Source organism: Leucoraja erinacea, unplaced genomic scaffold (genome assembly GCF_028641065.1).
Source record: "Leucoraja erinacea ecotype New England unplaced genomic scaffold, Leri_hhj_1 Leri_67S, whole genome shotgun sequence".
NCBI classification, from domain to species: domain Eukaryota; kingdom Metazoa; phylum Chordata; class Chondrichthyes; order Rajiformes; family Rajidae; genus Leucoraja; species Leucoraja erinaceus.
In genome coordinates this window covers 160,001-187,500 of record NW_026576597.1, presented here as the reverse complement: position 1 = coordinate 187,500, position 27,500 = coordinate 160,001, and the positions used below count along the sequence as shown (strand labels likewise).

The 27,500-nt window shown below is 50.8% G+C and overlaps 2 protein-coding genes across 2 annotated transcripts in view; one reads left to right on the top strand and one right to left on the bottom strand.

Moving 5' to 3' along the window:
- Nucleotides 1-11,858, top strand: part of LOC129694463 (antigen peptide transporter 1-like) — a 14,725-nt gene extending 2,867 nt beyond the window's left edge. The window contains exons 3-8 of the mRNA XM_055631180.1: nt 1,376-1,490; nt 2,829-2,959; nt 6,180-6,385; nt 7,839-8,036; nt 9,926-10,054; nt 11,584-11,858. Of these exons, the coding sequence (XP_055487155.1) occupies nt 1,376-1,490; nt 2,829-2,959; nt 6,180-6,385; nt 7,839-8,036; nt 9,926-10,054; nt 11,584-11,793 (989 nt within the window). The 3' untranslated portion in view covers nt 11,794-11,858. The remainder of the gene's footprint in view (nt 1-1,375; nt 1,491-2,828; nt 2,960-6,179; nt 6,386-7,838; nt 8,037-9,925; nt 10,055-11,583) is intronic.
- A 6,954-nt stretch (nt 11,859-18,812) lies between these two features.
- Nucleotides 18,813-27,500, bottom strand: part of LOC129694462 (antigen peptide transporter 2-like) — a 24,671-nt gene continuing 15,983 nt past the window's right edge. Inside the window, exons 8-11 of the mRNA XM_055631179.1 lie at nt 24,394-24,567; nt 22,870-23,029; nt 20,631-20,767; nt 18,813-19,073 (exon numbers count right to left, since the gene is read on the bottom strand). Of these exons, the coding sequence (XP_055487154.1) occupies nt 18,828-19,073; nt 20,631-20,767; nt 22,870-23,029; nt 24,394-24,567 (717 nt within the window). The 3' untranslated portion in view covers nt 18,813-18,827. The remainder of the gene's footprint in view (nt 19,074-20,630; nt 20,768-22,869; nt 23,030-24,393; nt 24,568-27,500) is intronic.

Here is a 27,500-nt window from a genome sequence, read left to right as displayed (position 1 = left end):
CCAACACCTACACTCTCTGACCCTGAAAACTTCAAACAAAGAACAGAAATCTTGGGGATCATTACGGATTCAGATTTAAATTTCGACAGTCACATCAAATCAGTAACAAAATCGGCCTACTATCACCTCAAAAACGTAGCAAGATTAAGAGGACTCATGTCAGCTCAAGACTTAGAAAAACTTGTACATGCCTTTATTAATAGCAGGCTAGATTATTGCAACGGTCTCATAGAAACATAGAAATTAGGTGCAGGAGTAGGCCATTCGGCCCTTCGAGCCTGCACCGCCATTCAATATGACCATGGCTGATCATCCAACTCAGTATCCCGTACCTGCCTTCTCTCCATACCCCCTGATCCCCTTAGCCACAAGGGCCACATCTAACTCCCTCTTAAATATAGCCAATGAACTGTGGCCTCAACTACCCTCTGTGGCAGAGAGTTCCAGAGATTCACCCACTCTCTGTGTGAAAAAAGTTCTTCTCATCTCGGTTTTAAAGGATTTCCCCCTTATCCTTAAGCTGTGACCCCTTGTCCTGGACTTCCCCAACATCGGGAACAATCTTCCTGCATCTAGCCTGTCCAACCCCTTAAGAATTTTGTAAGTTTCTATAAGATCCCCTCTCAATCTCCTAAATTCTAGAGAGTATAAACCAAGTCTATCCAGTCTTTCTTCATAAGACAGTCCTGACATCCCAGGAATCAGTCTGGTGAACCGTCTCTGCACTCCCTCTATGGCAATAATGTCCTTCCTCAGATTTGGAGACCAAAACTGTACGCAATACTCCAGGTGTGGTCTCACCAAGACCCTGTACAACTGCAGTAGAACCTCCCTGCTCCTATACTCAAATCCTTTTGCTATGAAAGCCAACATACCATTCGCTTTCCTCACTGCCTGCTGCACCTGCATGCCTACTTTCAATGACTGGTGTACCATGACACCCAGGTCTCGCTGCATCTCCCCCTTTCCCAATCGGCCACCATTTAGATAATAGTCTGCTTTCCCGTTTTTTGCCACCAAAATGGATAACCTCACATTTATCCACATTACTTTAGCTTTCAGCTAAATCTTAACTACATTGCTCTTTTAACTTTTGCAGTTTTTGTAATGCATTTTTAATTTTGCTTTTCTTTTCTTTTAGTTCTATTTTATTTCATTTTATTATTTCATTTTATTGTATGACATGTTTTTATGTGAAGCACTTTGAGTCTGCCTCGTGTGTGGAATGTGTTATATAAATAAAGTTGCCTTGCCTTGCGTCTGGGGCAACTATGTCTGGGCGAGTGTGTGTGTGTGTCTGGGCGAGTGTGTGTCTCTGGGTGAGTGTTGGGGGCGAGAGTGTGGGCTGAGTCACTGATCGCTGCCCTGTCCACAGGAGAGATGGCCGTACCCTACTATTCGGGCCGGCTCACCGACAGGGTGAAGAGTGGGGAAGGGGAGACGGCCTTCACCAGCACCATACTCACCATGGCCGCCTTCAGCATTGGAAGGTACGGGCGCTAGTGGAATGCAGAGGGGGCCGGGGCATGAGGACAGGTGGGCCTTGGGGGTGGGGGGTGTACAACTGTCCGCAATTACCCCACCCCCCCGATCAGCTACCCCCACACCTTCTTCTCCCAAAACCCCCACTGTTCCCCCCCCCCCCCCCCCCCCCCCCCCCCTCTCCTCCATCCCCACAGTTTTCCTCCTCCCTCAGGTCTCATCCGCACACAATGTGCCCCACAATAGGTCACTGGTCCTCACCACACCCTCTCTGACCCACGACCCCCTCCCTCACCACTCTCTGACCCCCCCTACCCTCACCACATAGAAACGTAGAAAGACTGGATAGACTTGGTTTATACTCTCTAGAATTTAGGAGATTGACAGTCTTAGAATAAGGGCCACAGTCTTAGAATAAAGGGGAGGTCATTTAAGACTGAGGTGAGTTGAGAGGGACTTTCTAGAATACTCTCTAGAGTGGTGTAGGAGTAGAGGCCATTCGGCCCTTCAAGCCTGCACCATTCGCCATTCAATATGATCATGGCTGATCATCCAACTCAGTATCCCGTACCTGCCTTCTCTCCATACCCTCTGATCCCCTTTAGCCACAAGGGCCACATCTAACTCCCTCTTAAATATAGCCAATGAACTGTGTGGCCTCAACTACCCTCTGTGGCAGAGAGTTCCAGAGATTCACCACTCTCTGTGTGAAAAAAGTTCTTCTCATCTCGGTTTTAAAGGATTTCCCCCTTATCCTTAAGCTGTGACCCCTTGTCCTGGACTTCCCCAACATCGGGTGCAATCTTCCTGCATCTAGCCTGTCCAACCCCTTAAGAATTTTGTAAGTTTCTATAAGATCCCCTCTCAGTCTCCTAAATTCTGGAGAGTATAAACCAAGTCTATCCAGTCTTTCTTCATAAGACAGTCCTGACATCCCAGGAATCAGTCTGGTGAACCTTCTCTGCACTCCCTCTATGGCAAAAATGTCCTTCCTCAGATTTGGAGACCAAAACTGTACGCAATACTCCAGGTGTGGTCTCACCAAGACCCTGTACAACTGCAGTAGAACCTCCCTGCTCCTATACTCAAATCCTTTTGCAATGAAAGCTAACATACCATTCGCTTTCTTTACTGCCTGCTGCACCTGCATGCCTACCTTCAATGACTGGTGTACCATGACACCCAGGTCTCGCTGCATCTCCCCTTTTCCTAGTCGGCGACATCATGTCTGACCCATGACCCCCTCCGTCACCACTCTCTGACCCGCCCCCACCTGCACCATTCCCTCTGTGACCCCCCCCCTTCCTTACAGCGCCATGTCTAGCCTCTGCTCCTGTTTCACACAGCGCTGTTATGGAGTTTATCTGCGACCAGACCTACAACACCACAATGACTGGGATTCACACCCGCATTCAGGGCTCCGTCTTCAGATCTGTGCTACACCAGGATATCAAATTTTTCGACACGGTCCACACAGGTAAGGTGAGAGCCCCGTCTCTCCGCGAGGGGGAGGCGGAGTGAGCGGGGGGAATGGGAACTGACATCAACTCCCTGAGGGAGGGTCAAGTCAAGTCAAGTTTATTTGTCACATACACATACGAGATGTGCAGTGAAATGAAAGTGGCAATGCTCGCGGACTTGTGTGCAAAAGACAAACAACAAAACAACCAAATAAATTATAAACACAATCATAACACACATATTCTTTTACATAATAAATAATGGATAATGGAAGGAAAAAACGTTCAGTAGAGTTAGTCCCTGGTGAGATAGGCGTTTACAGTCCGAATTGCCTCTGGGAAGAAACTCCTTCTCAACCTCTCCGTTCTCACTGCATGGCAACGGAGGCGTTTGCCTGACCGTAGCAGCTGGAACAGTCCGTTGCAGGGGTGGAAGGGGTCTCCCATGATTTTATTTGCTCTGGAGTTGCACCTCCTGTTGTATAGTTCCTGCAGGGGGGCGAGTGAAGTTCCCATAGTGCGTTCGGCCGAACGCACTACTCTCTGCAGAGCCTTCTTGTCCTTGGCAGAGCAATTCCCGAACCAGATGGTAATGTTCCTGGACAAGATGCTTTCCACCGCCGCTGCGTAGAAGCACTGGAGGATCCTCGGAGACACTCTGAATTTCCTCAATTGCCCGAGGTGGTAAAGGCGCTGCCTTGCCTTACTCACGAGTGCTGAGGAGTGTGATGCCCATGTCATATCCTCAGAGATGTGGACTCCCAGATATTTAAAACAATTCACCCTATCCACAGGATCCCCATTTATCCTCAATGGAGTGTACGTCCTCGGATGATGTGCCCTCCTAAAGTCCATGATCAGCTCCTTCGTTTTTTTGATGTTCAAGAGGAGGCTGTTATCCTGGCACCAGAGTGCTAGATCAGAAGTGGAGAGAGCGAATGGATAGCTGGGGAAACGACATGCGTGAGAGGGAAGGGGAGAAGGAATGGGACAAAAGGCACCTGGGGAGAGGGTGGAGGAGGGAAATAGAGACAGGCGTGGAGAGACAGAGAGAGGGGGAGGAAGCGGGAGGGAGAGAGATTGAAAGAAACAAGAGGAAAGGGGGAGGAGAACGAGAGAAAGAGGTAAACACATAGAAACATAGAAAAAAGGTGCAGGAGGAGGCCATTCGACCCTTCGAGCCAGCACCGCCATTCCATATAAATATAACCATATAACAATTACAGCACAGAAACAGGCCATCTCGACCCTTCTAGTCCGTGCCGAACACATAATCTCCCCTAGTCCCATATACCTGCGCTCAGACCATAACCCTCCATTCCCTTCCCGTCCATATAACTATCCAATTTATTTTTAAATGATAAAAACGAACCTGCCTCCACCACCTTCACTGGAAGCTCATTCCACACAGCTACCACTCTCTGAGTAAAGAAGTTCCTCCTCATGTTACCCCTAAACTTCAGTCCCTTAATTCTGAAGTCATGTCCTCTTGTTTGAATCTTCCCTACTCTCAGTGGGAAAAGCTTTTCCACGTCAACTCTGTCTATCCCTCTCATCATTTTAAAGACCTCTATCAAGTCCCCCCTTAACCTTCTGCGCTCCAAAGAATAAAGACCTAACTTGTTCAACCTTTCCCTGTAACTTAGTTGCTGAAACCCAGGCAACATTCTAGTAAATCTCCTCTGTATTTTGTTGACATCCTTCCTATAATTGGGCGACCAAAATTGTACACCATACTCCAGAATTGGCCCCACCAATGCCCTCTACACTCTCAACACTACATCCCACCTCCTCTACTCCATCCCCTGCTCTATAAACGCTAGCATACCAAAAGCTTTCTTTACCACCCTATCTATATGAGTTTCCACCTTCAAGGAACTATGCACGGTTATTCCCAGATCCCTCTGTTCAACTGTATTCTTCAATTCCCTACCATTTACCATGTAAGTTTAGAGATACAACACTTTACAGATACAGCACGGAAACAGGCCCCTTGGTCCACCAAGTCCGTGATGACCAATAGTCGCCAACACTGGGGACAATTTTACTACTTCCAAGTAAACTACAAACTTGCACGTCTTTGGAATGATGATGAAACGGGGGCACCCGGAGAAAAACCATGTGGTGTCATGGAGAACGTCCAAACTCTGTACAGGCATCACCCATAGTCAGGATGAAAGCTGTGCTGTGATGCAGCAGCTCTACCGGTGCTCAACCATGCCAACGTACAGCTGCACCTTGATGTGCCAACTCGATACACTGCCCAATGAAGGCTAGTGTGCAATAGGCCGTGATCCCCACCCTGGCCAGCGGACCCACCTCTTGCCACTGGTTCAGTCTGGCAGGCCAATGATAGAAACATAGAAATTAGGTGCAGGAGTAGGCCATTCGGCCCTTCGAGCCTGCACCATTCGCCATTCAATATGATCATGGCTGATCATCCAACTCAGTATCCCGTACCTGCCTTCTCTCCATACCCTTAGCCACAAGGGCCACATCTAACTCCCTCTTAAATATAGCCAATGAACTGTGTGGCCTCAACTACCCTCTGCGGCAGAGAGTTCCAGAGATTCACCACTCTCTGTGTGAAACAAGTTCTTCTCATCTCGGTTTTAAAGGATTTCCCCCTTTATCCTTAAGCTGTGACCCCTTGTCCTGGACTTCCCCAACATCGGGAACAATCTTCCTGCATCTAGCCTGTCCAACCCCTTAAGAATTTTGTACGTTTCTATAAGATCCCCTCTCAATCTCCTAAATTCTAGAGAGTATAAACCAAGTCTATCCAGTCTTTCTTCATAAGACAGTCCTGACATCCCAGGAATCAGTCTGGTGAACCGTCTCTGCACTCCCTCTATGGCAATAATGTCCTTCCTCAGATTTGGAGACCAAAACTGTACGCAATACTCCAGGTGTGGTCTCACCAAGACCCTGTACAACTGCAGTAGCCTGTCCAACCCCTTAAGAAATTTGTAAGTTTCTATAAGACTTGATTTGATATGATTTGACGATCTCTTTCCCTCTCCCCTCCCCCTCTTTCCCGTCCCCTCCTACTCCCCCCCCTCTCCCTTCCTCCCCCTCACCTTCCCCATCCCTCTCTCCCCCCCCTCTCTCTCCCCCCTCTCTCTCTCTCCCCCCTCTCTCCCCCCCCTCTCTCTCCCCCCCTCTCTCTCCCCCCCCCCCTCTCCCCCCATCTCTCTCTCCCCCTCTCTCCACACCCCCCCCCCTCTCCGTTACCAGGTGAGATCACGTCTCGCGTCACCTCGGACACCAACACGATGAGTGAGTCGCTGACGGAGCAACTGAGCCTGTTGATGTGGTACCTGACCAGGGCCGTGTGTTTGCTGCTCTTCATGTTCAGCCAGTCCTACCGGCTCTCCCTCTGCACCCTCGTACTCATCCCCTTCATCATCATCCTGCCGGAGTTTGTTGCACAGTTCTACCAGGTGTGTCCATCACTGCCCAAAGCACAATTGCCACTGCCCACCTCTCCCCCTTCACCCACCTCACCCCCATTGCCCCACAACCTCCCTCCCAACTCACCCCAACCTTCACCCCCGCCTCACACCCATTACCTACACTTCCATCTCCCCATTCCCCACCCAACACTCTCTCCCCATTCTCCCAAATCCCCACCCTCCCTCCCCTCTCCGCACCCCGACCCGAACGAACCCGACCCCGACCCCTTCAACATTCCTCACCCCCACCCTCCCCAATCCCTGTCCCCACTGACCCCGACATCTCCGTGTGGTGACCCCGACATCTCCGTGTGGTGACCCCGACATCTCCGTGTGGTGACCCCCGACATCTCCGAGTGGTGACCCCGACATCTCCGTGTGGTGACCCCGACATCTCCGAGTGGTGACCCCGACATCTCCGTGTGGTGACCCCGACATCTCCGTGTGGTGACCCCGACATCTCCGTGTGGTGACCCCGACATCTCCGTGTGGTGACCCCGACATCTCCGAGTGGTGACCCCGACATCTCCGTGTGGTGACCCCGACATCTCCGTGTGGTGACCCCGACATCTCCGTGTGGTGACCCCGACATCTCCGTGTGGTGACCCCGGGACCTCCCCCCCACTGACCCCGGGATCTCCGTGTGGTGACCCCGACATCTCCGTGTGGTGACCCCGACATCTCCGTGTGGTGACCCCGAGACCCCCCCCCACTGACCCCCGACATCTCCGTGTGGTGACCCCGACATCTCCGTGTGGTGACCCCGACATCTCCGTGTGGTGACCCCGAGACCCCCCCCACTGACCCCGGGATCTCCGTGTGGTGACCCCGACATCTCCGTGTGGTGACCCCGACATCTCCGAGTGGTGACCCCAACATCTCCGAGTGGTGACCCCGAGACCCCCCCCCACTGACCCCGGGATCTCCGTGTGGTGACCCCGACATCTCCGTGTGGTGACCCCGAGACCCCCCCACTGACCCCGGGATCTCCGTGTGGTGACCCCGACATCTCCGTGTGGTGACCCCGACATCTCCGTGTGGTGACCCCGACATCTCCGTGTGGTGACCCCGGGACCTCCCCCCCACTGACCCCGGGATCTCAGTGTGGTGACCTCAACATCTCCGTGTGGTGACCCCGACATCTCCGTGTGGTGACCCCGACATCTCCGTGTGGTGACCCCGACATCTCCGTGTGGTGACCCCGACATCTCCGTGTGGTGACTCCCACATCTCTGTGTGTTGACCCCCACATCTCCGAGTGGTGACCCCGAGATCACCCTCACTGACCCCGGCATCTCCGTGTGGTGACCCCGGGATTGCCGTGTGGTGACCCCGGGATTTCCGTGTGGTGACCCCGACATCTCCGTGTGGTGACCCCGACATCTCCGTGTGGTGACCCCGACATCTCCGTGTGGTGACCCCGACATCTCCGTGTGTGCAGGGCCTGACGGCAGAGGTACAGACATCTCTGGCCAAGGCGAACGACGTGGCGACAGAGACGTTGTCGGCCATGCGGACGGTGCGCAGCTTCGCCAACGAGGCGGGCGAGTGCGAGCGGTACAAGCAGCGGCTGGAGGACACGTACCGCCTCAACAAGAAGGAGGCCGTGCTCTACGCCATCTACATGTGGACCAGCAGCGTGAGTGGGGTGGGGGTCATGGAGGGAAGGTTGTGAGATAGGGAGGGGGAGGGGTGCCAGAACGGGTGGTGTATGTAGGAGGGGAGCCCGCGAATGGGGGGGGTGAAGGGTGGTTCTCTGGGGTCAGGGTGGGGAGAAGGGGGGAGGTCGAGCGATGGGGGATGAGGGATGATTATGAAGAAAGACTGGATAGACTTGGTTTATACTCTCTAGAATTTAGGAGATTGAGAGGGGATCTTATAGAAACTTACAAAATTCTTAAGGGGTTGGACAGGCTAGATGCAGGAAGATTGTTCCCGATGTTAGGGAAGTCCAGGACAAGGGGTCACAGTTTAAGGATAAGGGGGAAATCCTTTAAAACCGAGATGAGGAGAACTTTTTTCACACAGAGAGTGGTGAATCTCTGGAACTCTCTGCCACAGAGGGTAGTCGAGGCCACAGTTCATTGGCTATATTTAAGAGGGAGTTAGATGTGGCCCTTATGGCTAAGGGGATCAGAGGGTATGGAGAGAAGGCAGGTACGGGATACTGAGTTGGATGATCAGCCATGATCATATTGAATGGCGGTGCAGGCTCGAAGGGCCGAATGGCCTACTCCTGCACCTAATTTCTATGTTTCTATGTGTTTGAGGGGGTGAGGGGTCATTCTCTAGGGGTGAGGGGTCATTCTGTGTGTGAGGGGGTGAAGGGGAGGTTGGGGGGTGAGGGGGTGTTTCTCTGGGGTTGGGGTTGGTGTTGGGGTTGAGGTTGGGGGTTGGTGTTGGGATTGGTGTTGGTGTTGGGGTTGGTGTTGGGGTTGGGTTGGGTTGGGGTTGGGGTTGGGTTGGCCTGGCGTTGGGCCTGGGCTTGGTGTTGCGGTTGGGACTGATGTTGGGCCTGGGGTTGGGGTTAGGGCTGGGGTTGGGCCTGGGGTTAGGGCTGGGGTGGGGGCTGGGGTGGGGGTTGGGGCTGAGGCTGGGGTTGGGGCTGGGGTTGGGGTTGGGTGGTGCTGGGGTTGCGGTTGGGGTTGGGGGTTGGGGTGGGGTTGGGTGGTGCTGGGGTTGCGGTTGGGGTTGGGGTTGGTGTTGGTGTTGTGCCTGTGCCTGGGGTTGGTGTTGGGGTTGGGGTTGGGCCTGGGGTTGGGGTTGGGCCTGGGGTTGGTGTTGGGGATGGGGTTGGGGTTGGGGATGGGGTTGGGGTTGGGGGATGGGTTTGGGGTTTGGGATGGGGTTGGGGTGGGGGTTGGGGTTGGGGATGGGGTTCGGGTTGGGGATGGGGTTGGGGCTGGGGTTGGTGTTGGGGGTTGGGTTGGGTTGGGGTTGGAGATTGGTGTTGGGTTGGGGGTTGGGGCTGGGGTTGGGTGTTGGGGCTGGGGTTGGGGGTTGGGGTTGGTGTTGGGGTTGGGCCTGGCGTTGGTGGTTGGGTTTGGGGTTGGGGTGGGGGGGGTTGGGGTTGGTGTTGGGGGCTGGGGTGGGGGTTGGGGTTGGGGGTTTGGTTTGGGGTTGGGGTGGGGTTGGTGTTTGGGGTTGGGTTGGGGTTGGGGTTTGGGGTTGGGTTTGGGTTTGGGTTGGGGTTGGGGTTGGGGTTGGGGTTGGGGTTGGGGTTGGGGTTGGTGTTGGGTTGGGGTTGGGGTTGGGTTGGGGCTGGGGTTTGGTGTTGGGGTTTGGGGTTGGGTGGGGGTTTGGTGTTGGGGTTGGGGTTGGGGTTGGGTTGTTGGGGTTGGGGTTGGGGTTGGGTTGCTGTTGGGGTTGGGGTTGGGGTTGGGTTGGGGTTGGGGGTTGGGGTTGGGGTTTGGGGTTGGGGCTGGGGTTGGGGTTGGGTTGGGTTGGGTTGGGGTTGGGGTTGGGGTTGGCTTGGCCGGGCTGGTGCCCCAGTGCTGCATCTCACTGTGCTGCTGTTGCCTCCTGCAGCTGTCTGGGCTACTGCTGAAGGTGTGTGTGCTGTGCTATGGGGGGCTTCTGGTGGCCGAGGGCAACGTCACCAGCGGGGGTCTCGTCTCGTTCATCCTGTACCAGATGCAGTTCACCTCCGCCGTCGAGGTGAGTGGGGGGGGCGTCAGACACCCGCACGACCCCCAGGCAACAGGACCCCCGGCAACCCCCCGGCAACGGTACATTCGTCCTGTCCGACACACGTTCCCCCGGCTCCCACTCTCTCAATAGACAATCGGTCCATTCTGCCCTCCAATGTGATCACGGCTGATCATCCCCAATCAGTACCCCGTTCCCGCCTTCTCCCCATATCCCCTGACTCCACTATTTTTAAGAGCCCTATCTAGCTCTCTCTTGAAAGTATCCAGAGAACCTGCCTCCACTGCCCTCTGAGGCAGAGAATTCCACAGACTCACCACTCTCTGTGAGAAAAAGTGTTTCCTCGTCTCCGTTCTAAATGGCTTACTCCTTATTCTTAAACTGTGTGGCCCCTGGTTCTTGACTCCCCCCAACATGTTTCCTGCCTCTAGTGTGTCCAAGCCCTTAACAATCTTATATGTTTCAGTGAGATCCCCGCTCATCCATTTAAACTCCAGAGTGTACAAGCCCAGCTGCTTCATTCTCTCAGCATATGACAGTCCTGCCATCCCGGGAATTAACCTTGTAAACCTACGCTGCACTCCCTCAATAGCAAGAATGTCCTTCCTAGAAACATAGAAATTAGGTTCAGGAGTAGGCCATTCGGCCCTTCGAGCCTGCACCGCCATTCAATATGATCGTGGCTGATCATCCAACTCAGTATCCCGTACCTGCCTTCTCTCCATACCCCCTGATTCCCTTAGCCACAAGGGCCACATCTAACTCCCTCTTAAATATAGCCAATGAACTGGCCTCAACTACCCTCTGTGGCAAAGAGTTCCAGAGATTCACCACTCTCTGTGTGAAAAAAGTTCTTCTCATCTCGGTTTTAAAGGATTTCCCCCTTATCCTTAAGCTGCGACCCCTTGTCCTGGACTTCCCTAACATTGGGAACAATCTTCCTGCATCTAGCCTGTCCAACCCCTTAAGAATTTTGTAAGTTTCTATAAGATCCCCTCTCAATCTCCTAAATTCTAGAGAGTACAAACCAAGTCTATCCAGTCTTTCTTCATAAGACAGTCCTGACATCCCAGGAATCAGTCTGGTGAACCTTCTCTGCACTCCCTCTATGACAATAATGTCCTTCCTCAGATTTGGAGACCAAAACTGTACGCAATACTCCAGGTGTGGTCTCACCAAGACCCTGTACAACTGCAGTAGAACCTCTCTGCTCCTATACTCAAATCCTTTTGCAATGAAAGCTAACATACCATTCGCTTTCTTTACTGCCTGCTGCACCTGCATGCCTACCTTCAATGACTGGTGTACCATGACACCCAGGTCTCGCTGCATCTCCCCCTTTCCCAATCGGCCACCATTTAGATAATAGTCTGCTTTCCTGTTTTGCCACCAAAATGGATAACCTCACATGTATCCACATTATACTGCATCTCCAGGTGTGGTCTCACTAGGGCTCTGTACAACTGCAGAAGTGACTGATCCGTTATGTGCCTCCTGCCATGTGGGTAACAATGAACTGTCCCGTGTGCCCCATGCAGGCCCTGCTCCGTTTCTACCCTCAAGTGAAGAAGGCAGTCGGTGCCTCGGAGAAGGTGTTTGAGTACATGGATCTCCAGCCTGCCCTGGCCCTTCAGGGAACTCTGGCCCCAGCGACACTGGGTTCTCACATCCAGTTCCACAACGTCACCTTCGCCTACCCCAACCAACCTGATGTTGCCGTGCTGAAGGTGAGCTGGTTCGTTCCCTAGGGCCAGGGGGAGGGGGAGGTGTGGGTCTGAGCAGCGCTGCACCTTACATGAGGCAGACCAGGGCTCAACTGTGCACCAGACCAGGCAGCATCTCTGGAGAGAAGGAATGGGGGAACGCTTCTGGCCAAAACCCTTCTTCAGACCGAGAGTCAGCGGAGAGGGAAACTAATGGCCACAATGGTCCATTGTCAGTGGAACAAGGATATGGCGGACCAATTGAATAACTACTTTGGTTCTGTCTTCACTAAGGAAGACATAAATAATCTGCCGGAAATAGCAGGGGACCGCGGGTCAAATGAGATGGAGGAATTGGGCTGAAAGATGGCAGATGGAGTTTAATGCTGATAAATGTGAGGTGCTACACCTTGGCAGGACAAATCAAAATAGGACGTACATGGTAAATGGTAGGGAATTGAAGAATACAGTTGAACAGAGGGATCTGGGTATAACCGTGCATAGTTCCTTGAAGGTGGAATCTCATATAGATAGGGTGATAAAGAAAGCTTTTGGTATGCTAGCCTTTATAAATCAGAGCATAAATCAGAGTATAGAAGCTGGGATGTAATGTTAAAATTGTACAAGGCATTGGTGAGACCAAATCTGGAGTATGGTGTACAATTTTGGTCGCCCAATTATTGGAAGGATGTCAACAAATAGAGAGAGTACAGAGGAGATTTACTAGAATGTTGCCTGGGTTTCAGCAACTAAGTTACAGAGAAAGGTTGAATAAGTTAGGTCTTTATTCTCTGGAGCGCAGAAGGTTAAGGGGGGACTTGATAGAGGTCTTTAAAATGATGAGAGGGATAGAGTTGATGTGGACAAGCTTTTCCCTTTGAGAATAGGGAAGATTCAAACAAGAGGACATGACTTCAGAATTAAGGGACAGAAGTTTAGGGGTAATATGAGGGGGAACTTCTTTACTCAGAGAGTGGTAGCGGTGTGGAATGAGCTTCCAGTGGAAGTGGTGGAGGCAGGTTCATTGGTGTCATTTAAAAATAAATGGATGAGAAGGGAATGGATGGTACGAGTGCAGGCATATGGATGAGAAGTTGGAATTGGATGGCCTGTTTCCGTGTTATGGTATGGAAAGAGTGCAGGCAGGTGGGACTAAGGGGAAGAAAAAGAGTTGTTCGGCACGGACTTGTAGGGCCGAGATGGCCTGTTTTCCGTGCTGGAATTGTTATATGGGTCGTATGGTTAGACCCAAAGTACTGACCTCAGTGGACAGGGGGCCACACACCACCTGCGTCCGCCGACTCAAGTTCGAGGAGAGGTGTTGTGCAAACCCGGGGTGACAATAGACAATAGGTGCAGGAGAGGGCATTGGGCTTCTTCGAGCCTGCACCGCCCTGGTTAACGGGTATAAAAGACTTCAGATGCTTTAATCAAGCCTAAGCTGAGAATCGGGAAATCTTGCAGGCTGTGAGTGGCCATTATCAGCTTGAGCCCCCTTTCCCCATCCTATGGACAGGGGGCCCATCCGGACCACAAGTATACCACAGCAAGGTTTGTTCCTGTCAGGGTTCAGTGAGAGGTGTTGTGCGCTTGTTGGTGTGGGTGACAATAGACAATAGGTGCAGGAGTAGGCCATTCGGCCCTTCGAGCCTGCACCGCCATTCAATATGATCATCCCCAATCAGTACCCCGTTCCTGCCTTCCCCCCATATCCCCTATCTAGCTCTCTCTTGAAAGTATCCAGAGCACCGGCCTCCACCGCCCTCTGAGGCAGAGAATTCCACAGACTCACCACTCTCTGTGACAAAAAGTGTTTCCTCGTCTCCGTTCTAAATGGCTTACTCCTTATTCTTAAAGTGTGTGGCCCATGGTTCTGGACTCCCCCAACATCGGGAACATGTTTCCTGCCTCTAGCGTGTCCAAGCCCTTAACAATCATATATGTTTCAATGAGATACCCCTTCATCCTTCTAAACTCCAGAGTGTACAAGCCCAGCTGCTCCATTCTCTCAGCATATGACAGTCCCGCCATCCCGTGAATTAACCTTGTAAACCTACGCTGCACTCCCTCAATAGCAAGAATGTCCGTCCTCAAATTAGGGGACCAAAACTGCACACAATACTCCAGGTGTGGTCTCACTAGGGCTCTGTACAACTGCAGAAGGACCTCTTTGCTCCTATACTCAATTCCTCTTGTTATAAAGGCCAATTGGCTTTTTTTCACTGCCTGCTGTAGCTGCATGCTTACTTTCATAGACTGATGAACAAGGACACCCAGATCCCGTTATAACCATATAACCATATAACAATTACAGCACGGAAACAGGCCATCTCGGCCCTACAAGTCCGTGCCGAACAACTTTTTTTTTTCCCTTAGTCCCACCTGCCTGCACTCATACCATAACCCCCCATTCCCTTCTCATCCATATGCCTATCCAATTTATTTTTAAATTATACCAATGAACCTGCCTCCACCACTTCCACTGGAAGCTCATTCCACACCGCTACCACTCTCTGAGTAAAGAAGTTCCCCCTCTACCCCTAAACTTCTGTCCCTGAATTCTGATGTTAAAATTCTCCTTTTCCCAACTTGATGCCATTTAGAAGCTACCAAAGTGGATCTGCATTAAACTATCCACATCTGCCCGCTCCCCTGAGCCATCTCCATCATCAAAGACCCTTAGCCAGGAACCAGAGCCGATCGCATCGCCGTACAGTTTTCCAGCCCGGACTCCATCCTGCCCGACAGATTTCATCACGGAAACTCATCTGGACGGATACAAAACGGTGACGGAGAGAAGAGTGTGGGGGGAGGGGGATCTGAGGAAGAGTGGGGGCAGGATACAGGAGCACTGGTGAGGCAATTAGCTGAAAGGAGGGAGTAATGAAGAGGGAGCAATGGAGAGGCCAGTGCAGGTTCAGTGTGGGTAGTCGCAACAAGCTCAGCTGTTTTGGTCGCCTTATGGAAGGAAGCATGTCAACAAAATAGAGAGAATACATGGGTGGGGAATTGAACTGTTAACAGAGGGACTGGGAATAATTTGCACAGTTCCCCCTGCCAAGTATCGCGCACAAAATCCCCACATTGCAGGCAGAGCCACTGAGTATGTGTACAATTTTGTGCCGCTAGGAAGGATGTCAACGGTACGGAGATTTACTAGAACGCCTGTTGAATGAAACAAGTTAGTAGTTAAGGGGGTTGAAATTTGTTCATGACATGTGGAATTTTTTATTTTCATTTCTATTTATTTTTTAATGCAAACTGAATGGACACTGGTTGAGCAACGTTTTTTTGTTTCCTCTGGGTATGCGAATACTCAGGAAATGACAATAAAGATATACAAATACAATACAAATTCCTTCCATCTGGGATATAAATAGATGACAGTGAGATTTAAAAATCATGTTATATTGTGAATTCTTGTGTGAATGGGATTAGTTTGTTATTTGGATACTTAGGCTATTTAAAAAATATATCCTTTTCTTAAGAAATGGAATCTTAATGGGAAAGTAGTGGGCAGAAAGACATGTCATGTGTGGTTTGAAGAGCAAAAACTTGTAGTTTACAATGCCAAATTTGAAAAGTTGAGGAAAAAGAAGGTGTACAGAGTTGCTTATAGGTTACAATCTGAGGAGTATGATGATGCTACTGATTATGATATGTCAATGTACCGGCTAACAACTGGCCTTCTCCATAAAGACTTGGTCTACTGACAGAAATTGTAATTTATTTACCTATCTGTTACGGACTTACAGCATATAACCATATAACAATTACAGCACGGTAACAGGCCATCTCGGCCCTACAAGTCCGTGCCGAACAACTTTTTTCCCCTTTGTCCCACCTGCCTGAACTCATACCATAACCTTCCATTCCCTTCTCATCCATATGCCTATCCAATTTATTTTTAAATGAACCTGCCTCCACCACTTCCACTGGAAGCTCATTCCACACCGCTACCACTCTCTGAGTAAAGAAGTCCCCCCTCATATTACCCCTAAACTTCTGTCCCTTAATTCTGAAGTCATGTCCTCTTGTTTGAATCTTCCCTATTCTCAAAGGGAAAAGCTTGTCCACATCAACTCTGTCTATCCCTCTCATCATTTTAAAAACCTCTATCAAGTCCCCCCCTTAACCTTCTGCGCTCCCAGAGAATAAAGACCTCAAACTTATTCAACCTATCTCTGTAACTTAGTTTGTTGAAGCCTATCCACCTTCTCCACAGATGCCGCCTGATCCGCTGAGTTACTCCAGCACACGTGACTTTTTCCGCGTTCCCAGTCCCGCTGTTGTGTCTCAGCACAAACCATCCCCGGAGTCTCCCGCCACAGATGCTGCTAGACCTGCTGAGTCCAGATCGTAGCAATCGGTATAGGGTGATTTCACCAAACGTCAAATGAGCGTAGATCCCCCCCTCACGTGACCGAAAAATTTAACTGGAGGACATATGTCACTTCGGTGCATGTTAGTGAATGGGGAAACACGCACTTTCACACCCGTTAAAACTGTGGGCATTTGAACTATAACATCTGTGATCATTTTGCTACGGCACCGCGACCGTGGATTGCCACCCGCCGAACAGCGGCCTACGGTGGGTTTTTGGGCGAACGGTGGCAGTTAAACAGAGTAAAGTTACAGAGAAGGTTGAATGTTCATGAAACGGCCGATATTTTAGCTGAAATTTTCTGTGCTAGTCGGGGTGACCGTGAAGCACAGCGACCTAAATCTACAGGCAAAAACAAAGATAGAACGTAAGGTAATTACAAGAGGAAACTGACGGTAGAAAGCAGCGGAAGTGAACAGCGGACATTTGCCCTGGAGATTTAAAGATCCAAAATATCGGGAATTATCGCGTTTGCTTGCTGCATTTCATCAAAAGTAAGGCATTATTGACATAATCTCCACGGCAAATGTCTGCTGTTCACTTCCGCTGTTTTTCCACCTTCAGTTCCCTCTTGTAATTACCTTACTTTCTATCTTTTTTTTTGCCTGAAGATTTAGGTCGCTGTGCCTCACGGTCACCCCGACTAGCACAGAAAATTTCAGCTCAAAAATCGGCCGTTTTCCATGTTTTTAACGGGTGTGAAAGTGCGTGTTTCCCCATTCACTAACATGTACCGAAGTGACATATGTCCTCCAGTTACTGTCAGAGTCAACAAATGAGATGAAACAGAAACCAGTTTAAGTGAAAATCTCGTTTATTGCACTGAAGTGGATGCGGGCGCTGAAAACTGGGGCGCCCATACCCTGCACTGGCGGACACAAAAACCCTCTTCCCACCCCATCCCTTCCCCACATTCACTCCCCCTTCCCTCCCCACACCCTCACCCCATCCCTTCCCCACTCACCCCGTCCCTTTCCACACACACACACCTCACCCCACTCACTTTCCCAACTGCTTTCATCCATTCACTCGCTTCTCACCCCTCCCCCTCCTCTCCCCTCACTCTCCCTCTCCCCTCCATGCCCCCCCCCCCACAATCCCCCCCCCTCACTCCCCCCCCCCCCCCCCCCCTCACTCACTCATAGTCATAGATTAATAGTGTGGAAACATGCCCTTTGGACCCAATTTGCCCACACCGGCCAACAATGTCCCTGCTACGCATCCCTAGTTGCCCCCACTTGGTCCATAACTCTCCAAACCTGTCCTATCCATGTACCTGTCCAACTGTTCCTTATACGATGGGATAGTCCCAGCCTCAACTACCTCCTCTGGCAGCTTGTTCTATACATCCACATCCCTCTGTGGGGAAAAAGTTACTTCTCAGATTCCTATTAAATTTTTCCCCTTCTCCTTGAACCTATGTCCTCTGATCCTCGATTCCCCTACTCCGAGTAAAAGACTCCGTGCATCTACCCGATCTATTCCTCTCATGATTTTGTACACCGCTATAAGTTCTCCCCTCATCCTCCTACACTCCATGGAATAGAGACTCAGCCTATTCAACTTCTCCCAGTAGCTCACACCTTCTAGTCCTGGCAACATACACGTAAATATTTTCTGAACCCTTTCCATATAACCATATAACAATTACAGCACGGAAACAGGCCATCTCGGCCCTACAAGCCCGTGCCGAACAACTTTTTTCCCCCTTAGTCCCACCTGCCTGCACTCATACCATAACCCTCCATTCCCTTCTCATCCATATGCCTATCCAATTTATTTTTACCAATGAACCTGCCTCCACCACTTCCACTGGAAGCTCATTCCACACCGCTACCACTCTCTGAGTAAAGAAGTTCCCCCTCATATTACCCCTAAACTTCTGTCCCTTAATTCTGAAGTCATGTCCTCTCGTTTGAATCTTCCCTATTCTCAAAGGGAAAAGCTTGTCCACATCAACTCTGTCTATCCCTCTCATCATTTTAAAGACCTATATCAAGTCCCCCCTTAACCTTCTGCGCTCCAGAGAATAAAGACCTAACTTATTCAACCTTTCTCTGTAACTTAGTTGTTGAAACCCAGGCAACATTCTAGTAAATCTCCTCTGTACTCTCTCTATTATGTTGACATCCTTCCTATAATTAGCGGACCAAAATTGTACACCATACTCCGGAATTGGCCTCACCAATGCCTTGTACAATTTTAACATTACATACCAGCTTCTATACTCAATGCTCTGATTTATAAACAAACCTTCTGCGCTCCAGAGAATAAAGACCTAACTTATTCAACCTATCTCTGTAAGCTTTTAAGCTTGACAACATCCTATAACACGGTGCCCAGAACTAAACACAATATTCTAAATGCGGTTTCACCAACATCTTATACAACTGCAACATGACCTCCCAACTTCTATACTCAATACTCTGACTGAAGAAAGCCAATGTGCCTTTTTGACCTCCTGATCTACCTGCGACTCGACCTTCATAGAACAATGCACTGGTTCTACTAGATCCCTCTGCTCCACAACACTACCCAGAGGCCTACCTATCATTTACCGTGTAGGTCCTGCGCTGTCCTCTCCCCACGGCCTGCACTGTGAATATCTCTCTCTTCTCCCTCACACTACATGTCCCTCTTCACTCCCTCCCTTCCACTGCAACTCCCCACCCCATCCCTCCTTGTTTCCCCGCCCTCACTGTCTCTCCCCGTGTCCCGACCCCTTCTCTCCCGCGGCCGCTCCCTGCTCTCCGTTGGTGAACTGCCCCAGCACCAGACGGGAGTAGCAGCCGCCCAGCTCCATCAGCTGAGAGTGAGTGCCTCGTTCCACCACACGGCCACCCTCCAACACCACGATCCTGTCCGCCCGCTGCACGGTCGTCAGCCGATGGGCGATCACCAACGCTGCTGCTGCCGGCTCACGTGCCAGGGCCCGCTGGATCTGCGGGGAAGAGGAGTTTAGTGCTGATGGACTTTAATGCTGATAAATGTGAGGTGCTACATCTTGGCACGACAAATCAAAATAGCACGTACATGGTAAATGGTAGGGAATTGAAGATTGCAGGTGAACAGAGGGATCTGGGAATAACTGTGCACAGTTCCCTGAAAGTGGAATCTCGTGTAGATAGGGTGGTAAAGAAAGCTTTTAGGCCATTTGGAAAAATGGGCTGAACGATGGCAGATGGAGTTTAATGCTGATAAATGTGAGGTGCTACACCTTGGCAGGACAAATCAAAATAGGACGTACATGGTAAATGGTAGGGAATTGAAGAATGCAGTTGAACAGAGGGATCTGGGTATAACCGTGCACAGTTCCCTGAAAGTGGAATCTCATGTAGATAGGGTGGTAAAGAAAGCTTTTGGTGTGCTGGCCTTTATAAATCAGAGCATTGAGTATAGAAGCTGCGATGTAATGTTAAAGTTGTACAAGGCATTGGTGAGGCCAATTCTGGAGTATGGTGCACAATTTTGGTCGCCCAATTATAGGAAGGATGTCAACAAAATAGAGAGAGTACAGAGGAGATTTACTAGAATGTTGCCTGGGTTTCAGCAACTAAGTTACAGAGATAGGTTGAACAAGTTAGGTCTTTATTCTTTGGAGCGCAGAAGGTTAAGGGGGGACTTGATAGAGGTTTTTAAAATGATGAGAGGGATAGACAGAGTTGATGTGGACAAGCTTTTCTCACTGAGAGTAGGGAAGATTCAAACAAGAGGACATGACATGAGAATTAAGGGACAGAAGAAACAGGCCATCTCGACCCTTCTAGTCCGTGCCGAACACATATTCTCCCCTAGTCCCATATACCTGCACTCAGACCATAACCCTCCATTCCCTTCCCGTCCATATAACTATCCAATTTATTTTTAAATGATTAAAACGAACCTGCCTCCACCACCTTCACTGGAAGCTCATTCCACACAGCTACCACTCTCTGAGTAAAGATGTTCCCCCTCAAGTTACCCCTAAACTTCAGTCCCTTAATTCTGAAGTCATGTCCTCTTGTTTGAATCTTCCCTATTCTCAAAGGGAAAAGCTTGTCCACATCAACTCTGTCTATCCCTCTCATCATTTTAAAAACCTCTATCAAGTCCCCCCTTAACCTTCTGCGCTCCAAAGAATAAAGCCCTAACTTGTTCAACCTTTCTCTGTAACTTAGTTGCTGAAACCCAGGCAACATTCTAGTAAATCTCGTCTGTACTCTCTCTATTTTGTTGACATCATTCCTATAATTGTGCGACCAAAATTGTACACCATACTCCAGATTTGGTCTCACCAATGCCTTGTACAATTTTATATGGCGAGAAGTCAGGAACGGGGTACTGATTGGGGATGATCACATTGAATGGCGGTGCTGGCTCGAAGGGCCGAATGGTCTACTCCTGCACCTATTGTCTATTGACTGAGCTGACAATGAGCATTTGTTCCCCAGAGCTCAGCCCACATTGACGTGCACAAGGTAACGGTGCGGCACGCTATGGGCATGCGGTAACTGCTCACCGATAGCTCGGTGTGTGCGTCCAATGAGCTGGTGGCCTCGTCCAGGACCAGAATCCGCGGCTGCCGGACCAGGGCACGGGCGATGGCAATCTGCTGCTTCTGTCCCGCTGAGATCTGTCCGCCGGCCTCGCCCACATCTGCTCAACGGAGAGACGCCATTACTAACACCACAGCAAGTGGCAGTCACACACACACAGACCGTGGTCCACAGCGGAGGTCTATCTATTCATAACAAGAAGCTTTCAGTATAGACCGGGGACTCTGGTGCCGACGACTCACCGTCACCGTCGTGGAGCTGGCCGAGTCCGGAGCGGATGGAGCGGTGGTGGAGCGCTGCTGCTGCTGCTGCGGCCCGACCTCCGGAGATTCGGAGGCTGCAACTGCGGGTCTGGCGGACGGCGGCACCGGGAGCCCGCGGGTCCCTGGAGGGAGACCGCTTTTCAGGGCTCTCGCAACGGCGACTTCTCCCGCCCGAGTTGCGGGGTCGAAGAGCTCCTGGAGCGGGGCCTGACATCACCGCCCCGCGCGGCTTGGAACGGCGGCGGGACTCTGCGAGCGCACGCCGGGGGCTCCAACATCAAGACCCGGTATGCGACCTCGCACCACCCGGCGTGGCTTTAATGGCCGCGGGACAATCGCCATCGCCAGCCGGGGGCTTTGACTTTGACTCTGTCATCGGGGGGGGGGGGGGGGAGAGTGCAGTGGAGAGATAAGTTTTTTTGGCCTTCCATCACAGCGATGTGATGGATGTTTATGTAAATTATGTTGTGTCTTGGGTCTATTTGTTGTAATGTATGGCTGCAGAAACGGCATTTCGTTTGGACCTCAAGGGGTCAATGACAATTAAATTGAATCTTGAATCTTGAATCTTGTATAGGAGTAAAGAGGTTCTTCTGCAGTTGTATAGGGCTCTAGTGAGACAACATCTGGAGTATTGTGTACAGTTTTGGTCTCCTAATTTGAGGAAGGACATCCTTGTGATTCAGGCAGTGCAGCGTAGGTTCACGAGATTGATCCCTGGGATGGCGGGATGGTCATATGAGGAAAGATTGAAAAGACTAGGCTTGTATTCACTGGAGTTTAGAAGGATGAGGGGCAAACTTATAGAAACATATAAAGTTTTAAAAGGACTGGACAAGCTAGATGCCACATAAATGTTCCCAATGTTCAACAACTAAGTTACAGAGATAGGTTGAATAAGTTAGGTCTTTATTCTCTGGAGCGCAGAAGGTTAAGGGGGGACTTGATAGAGGTCTTTAAAATGATGAGAGGGATAGACAGAGTTGATGTGGACAAGCTTTTCCCTTTGAGAATAGGGAAGATTCAAACAAGGGGACATGACTTCAGAATTAAGGGACAGAAGTTTAGGGGTAATATGAGGGGGAACTTCTTTACTCAGAGAGTGGTAGCTGTGTGGAATGAGCTTCCAGTGGAAGTGGTGGAGGCAGGTTCATTGTCAAAGCCCCCGGCTGGCGATGGCGATTGTCCCGCGGCCATTAAAGCCACGCCGGGTGGTGCGAGGTCGCACACCGGGTCTTGGTGTTAGAGTCCCCGGCGTGCGCTCGCAGAGTCCCGCGGCCATTCCAAGCTGCGCGGGGCGGTGATGTCAGGCCCCGCTCCAGGAGCTCTTCAACCCCGCAACTCGGGCGGGAGAAGTCGCGTTGCGGGAGCCCTGAAAAGCGGTCTCCCTCCAGGGACCCGCGGGCTCCCGGTGCCGCCGTCCGCCAGACCCGCAGTTGCAGCCTCCGAATCTCCGGAGGTCGGGCCGCAGCAGCAGCAGCGCTCCACCACCGCTCCACCCGCTCCGGACTCGGCCAGCTCCGCGACGGTGATGGTGAGTCGTCAGCACCAGAGTCCCCGGTCTTCTCCTGTTGGAGGCTGCTCCTCGTTGCAGCCCCAACGACAACGGAGACCTGACAAAGAAAAGGTCGGGTCTCCCGTGCAGGGAGAGATTTAAAAGTTACCCCCCCCCCCCACACACACACCCCAACAAAAAATAACAAAAACTACATAGAAACATAGACAAAAAATAATAAAAACGCAGACGGGCTGCAGAGGCCGCTGCTGACGAGAGTCGCGCCGCCTGAACAACTGGTATAGTGATCAGACCCTGGTGATCTAGATTACTGACTCCACCTGCCACTGTGTGCCGGTCCCCTGTTGCTGGCACAGGGCAGTGCCAGGGTGCCAGGGTCAGGAGAGTTCCCTGCCCCCTCTACCCGGAGCGTTGCGGCTGTACCTGTGTCGAAGCCGTGGTCCATCCTCTCGATGAAGTCCCGTGCGCTGGCACTGTGGGCAGCAGCTGCCACGTCTGCCTGCGGGCAGTGGTCCAGCCCGTAGCGAATGTTGTCCCGCACCGATAGGGCAAAGAGTGTCGGCTCCTGACCCACGAGGGCCACCTGTGGAGAAGAGACGGGAGATGCCTCAGGGAGTTGACACATGGGCATGGTGTACACAGTGTGGCATAAAGGGGTGGCACTGAGTGTACACGTGGAGCATGGGGGCCCACTGTATACACGTGTCACATGGGGGCCCACTGTATACACGTGTCACATGGGGGCCCACTGTATACATAGAAACGTAGAAACATAGAAACATAGAAATTAGGTACAGGAGTAGGCCATTCGGCCCTTCGAGCCTGCACCATTCGCCATTCAATATGATCATGGCTGATCATCCAACTCAGTATCCCGTACCTGCCTTCTCTCCATACCCCCTGATCCCCTTAGCCACAAGGGCCACATCTAACTCCCTCTTAAATATAGCCAATGAACTGTGGCCTCAACTACCCTCTGTGGCAGAGAATTCCAGAGATTCACCACTCTCTGTGTGAAAAAAGTTCTTCTCATCTCGGTTTTAAAGGATTTCCCCCTTATCCTTAAGCTGTGACCCCTTGTCCTGGACTTCCCCAACATCGGGAACAATCTTCCTGCATCTAGCCTGTCCAACCCCTTAAGAATTTTGTAAGTTTCTATAAGATCCCCTCTCAATCTCTTAAATTCTAGAGAGTACAAACCAAGTCTATCCAGTCTTTCTTCATAAGACAGTCCTGACATCCCAGGAATCATTCTGGTGAACCGTCTCTGCACTCCCTCTATGGCAATAATGTCCTTCCTCAGATTTGGAGACCAAAACTGTACGCAATACTCCAGGTGTGGTCTCACCAAGACCCTGTACAACTGCAGTAGAACCTCCCTGCTCCCATACTCAAATCCTTTTGCAATGAAAGCTAACATACCATTCGCTTTCTTTACTGCCTGCTGCACCTGCATGCCTACCTTCAATGACTGGTGTACCATGACACCCAGGTCTCACTGCATCTCCCCTTTTCCTAGTCGGCCACCATTTAGATAATAGTCTGCTTTCCTGTTTTTGCCACCAAAATGGATAACCTCACATTTATCCACATTATACTGCACATGTATCACATTGGGGCACACTGTGTACACGTCTCATGGGGCACTGTGTGTACACATATCATATGGGGGTACAGTGTGTACACATGTCACATGTTGGCTCTGAGTGTGTAAACGTGTCACACAGAGGCACTGAATGTCTTCACGTCACAAGATGGCACATTGTGTATGAGTGTTACACAAGACACTGTCCACTCACCCCCTCCCCCCCCCCCACACACTGTCCTGACCCACCCCTCATTGACCACTGACCTTTGACCCCCCCACCGATCCCAGCGTAACCGCCATGTGTCCTGACCCTCACTGCCCCCTGACCTTCACTGCCCCCTGACCCTGTGCCCCCTGACCTTGCTGTGGTAGTACTTGTGGTCGTACTCCTGGATGGGCCGCCCGTCCAGCAGGATACGGCCGGACTGAGGCTCGTAGAAACGTTGCAGGAGGCTGACGCAGGTGGTCTTCCCCCCTCCCGAGGGTCCCACCAGGGCCGTCACCTCCCCGGCCCGCACCTCGAACGACACGTCCTGCAAACACACGACACCCCGACTCGTTAGCGGTGAAACTTCATATCATCCCGACACCCCACTCACACTAACCCTTGCCCCGGAACCCTCCCAATTCTCTACCCATCCACTGCGCTCCATCTGCGCACAGAGGAAGAGGGAGCGACAGAACAAAGTCCCCAATACCTGCAATGTTGCCAGCAGCCCCCGTGCCCAAGGATAGGTGAAACCCCCCTCCCCCCCCTCCCCCACCCCCCCCCCCCCCCCCCCCCCCCAACACCCCTCTCTCCCAGCAGCCTTTCACCAGGACAATAGACAATAGGTGCAGGAGTAGAGGCCATTTGCCATTTCCATCCAGCACCGCCATTCAATGTGATCATGGCTGATCATCCCCAATCCGTACCCCGTTCCTGCCTTCTCCCCATATCCCCTGACTGCGCTACTTTTAAGAGCCCCATCTAGTACTCTCTTGAAAGCACCCAGAGAACCTGCCTCCACCGCCCTCTGAGGCAGAGAATTCCACAGACTCACCACTCTCTGTGAGAAAAAAGTGTTTCCTCGTCTCCGTTCTAAATGGCTTACCCCTTATTCTTAAACTGTGTGTGGCCCCTGGTTCTGGACTCCACCAACATCGGGAACATGTTTCCTTCCTCTAGTGTGTCCAAGCCCTTGTATGTTTCAATGAGATCCTTCTAAACTCCAGAGTGTACAAGCCCAGCTGCTCCATTCTGTCAGCATATGACAGTCCCGCCATTCCGGGAATTAACCTTGTAAACCTACGCTGCACTCCCTCAATAGCAAGAATGTCCTTCCTCAAATTAGGGCCTATGCTCATGGTGAGAGGAGAGAATCTTGAGTCAAACAGTGTGGAAACAGGCCCTTAGCCCCAACATGCCCATGCTGATCAACATGTCCCACCTACATGAGTCCCACCTGCTTGTGTTTGGCCCATATCCTAAACCTCAGGTTCCATATAAGATTGTTAAGGGCTTGGACACGCTAGAGGCAGGAAACATGTTCCCGATGTTGGGGGAGTCAGCTACAGTTACAGAGATAGGTTGAACAAGTTAGGTCTTTATTCTCTGGAGCGCAGAAGGTTAAGGGGGGACTTGATAGAGGTCTTAAAAATGATGAGAGGGATAGACAGAGTTGATGTGGACAAGCTTTTCCCTTTGAGAATAGGGAAGATTCAAACAAGAGGACGTGACTTCAGATTTAAGGGACAGAAGTTTAGGGGTAATATGAGGGGGAACTTCTTTACTCAGAGAGTGGTAGCGGTGTGGAATGAGCTTCCAGTGGAAGTGGTGGAGGCAGGTTCATTGGTATCATTTAAAAATAAATTGGATAGGCATATGGATGAGAAGGGAATGGAAGGATATGGTCTGAGCGCAGGTATATGGGACTTGGTGAGAGTGAGTGTTCGGCACGGACTAGAAGGGCCGAGATGGCCTGTTTTCCGTGCTGTAATTGTTATATGGTTATATGTCCCCTTCAACTCTCACCAACTAGCACAGATGCACCGTAGGAAGCATTTTATCAGGATGCATCACAGCTTGGTCTGGTAACAGCTCCATTCAGGACTGGAAGAAATTGTTACGGGGTAGTGATTGGGGATGATCAGTCATGATTGCATTGAATGGCCATGCTGGCTCGAAGGGCCAAATGGCCTCCTCAAAGTCAATGTCAAAGTCAAAGTAACTTTATTGTCCATTCAATTATGCAACAGTAGTTACACAGAGGATCGAAATTACGTTTCCCCATACTCCAAATGTGCAGTAATATTAAAAACACAGACAGACAACATACCAATAAAAATAGACAATAGACATACATTATTTAAAATATTAAAATATTCACAGTATGCCAAAATGTAGCAAAACCTTTGAGGTATTTTACACAGGGTGCAACAATGAAAGGTGCAATATAGAAAAGGTGCAAATTCCGTACTGGAGACATTGAGCCAAAGTTATTTTCACAGTTTGTTTGTCTTTGTTTGGGTACTGTTCATGGACTTTTCTTAAGTGTGTTGAGTAGTCTGATGGCCTGAGGTAAAAAGCTGTTTTTGAATCTGGTGGTTTTGCTCCGCATGCTCCGGAAGGTAGGAGGGTGAACAGTTTGTGTGCTGGGTGGGTGGTGTCTTTGATGATATTGCTTGCTCTCTTGCGACAGCGAGATGGGTATAGGTCCTGGATTGCTGGTTGGGGTGATCTGGTGATCTTCTCCGCTGTCCTCACCACTCTCTGTAGGGCCTTCTGGTCAGCAGCAGAGCAACTGCCATACCAGACTGAGAGACTGCTGGCAAGAATGCTCTCAATGGCACCCCTGTAAAAGGTCGTGAGGGCAGAGGGGGGGAGGTCAGCTCTCCTCATCCGTCAAAGGACCTGCACCTATTGTCTTTTGTCTATTATCTATTGCAGCGAAATCAGCCAAGACCATCACACAAACCAACCTCCCTTCCATTGAGTCCATGGATACCACATTCTGCCTTGACAAGGCCAGCAGCATCATCAAGGACAATTGCACCCTGGCCACTCTCTCTTCTCCCCTCTCCCATCGGGCAAATGGTACAGAAGTGTGAAAACACACAACCCCAGTTTCAGGATCAGTTTCTTCCCAGCTGTTATCAGGTGACAGAATCATCCTACCACAACCAGAGAGCAGTGCTGATCTACTATCTACCTCATTGGTGACCCTCGGACTAGCTGGATTGGACTTTGCTGGCCTTATCATGTATCTCTCCATTGTAAATGGGTCGATTGTGATCCTGTATTGTCTTGCTGCTGACAGTTAGCACACAACCATGGTATGTTAGCTTTCAGCGAATGGTATATTAGCTTTCAGCATGACTGAATGGGTGTCATGGTACACCAGTCATTGAAGGTAGACATGCAGGTGCAGCAGGCAGTGAAGAAAGCCAATGGTATGTTAGCTTTCATTGCAAAAGGATTTGAGTA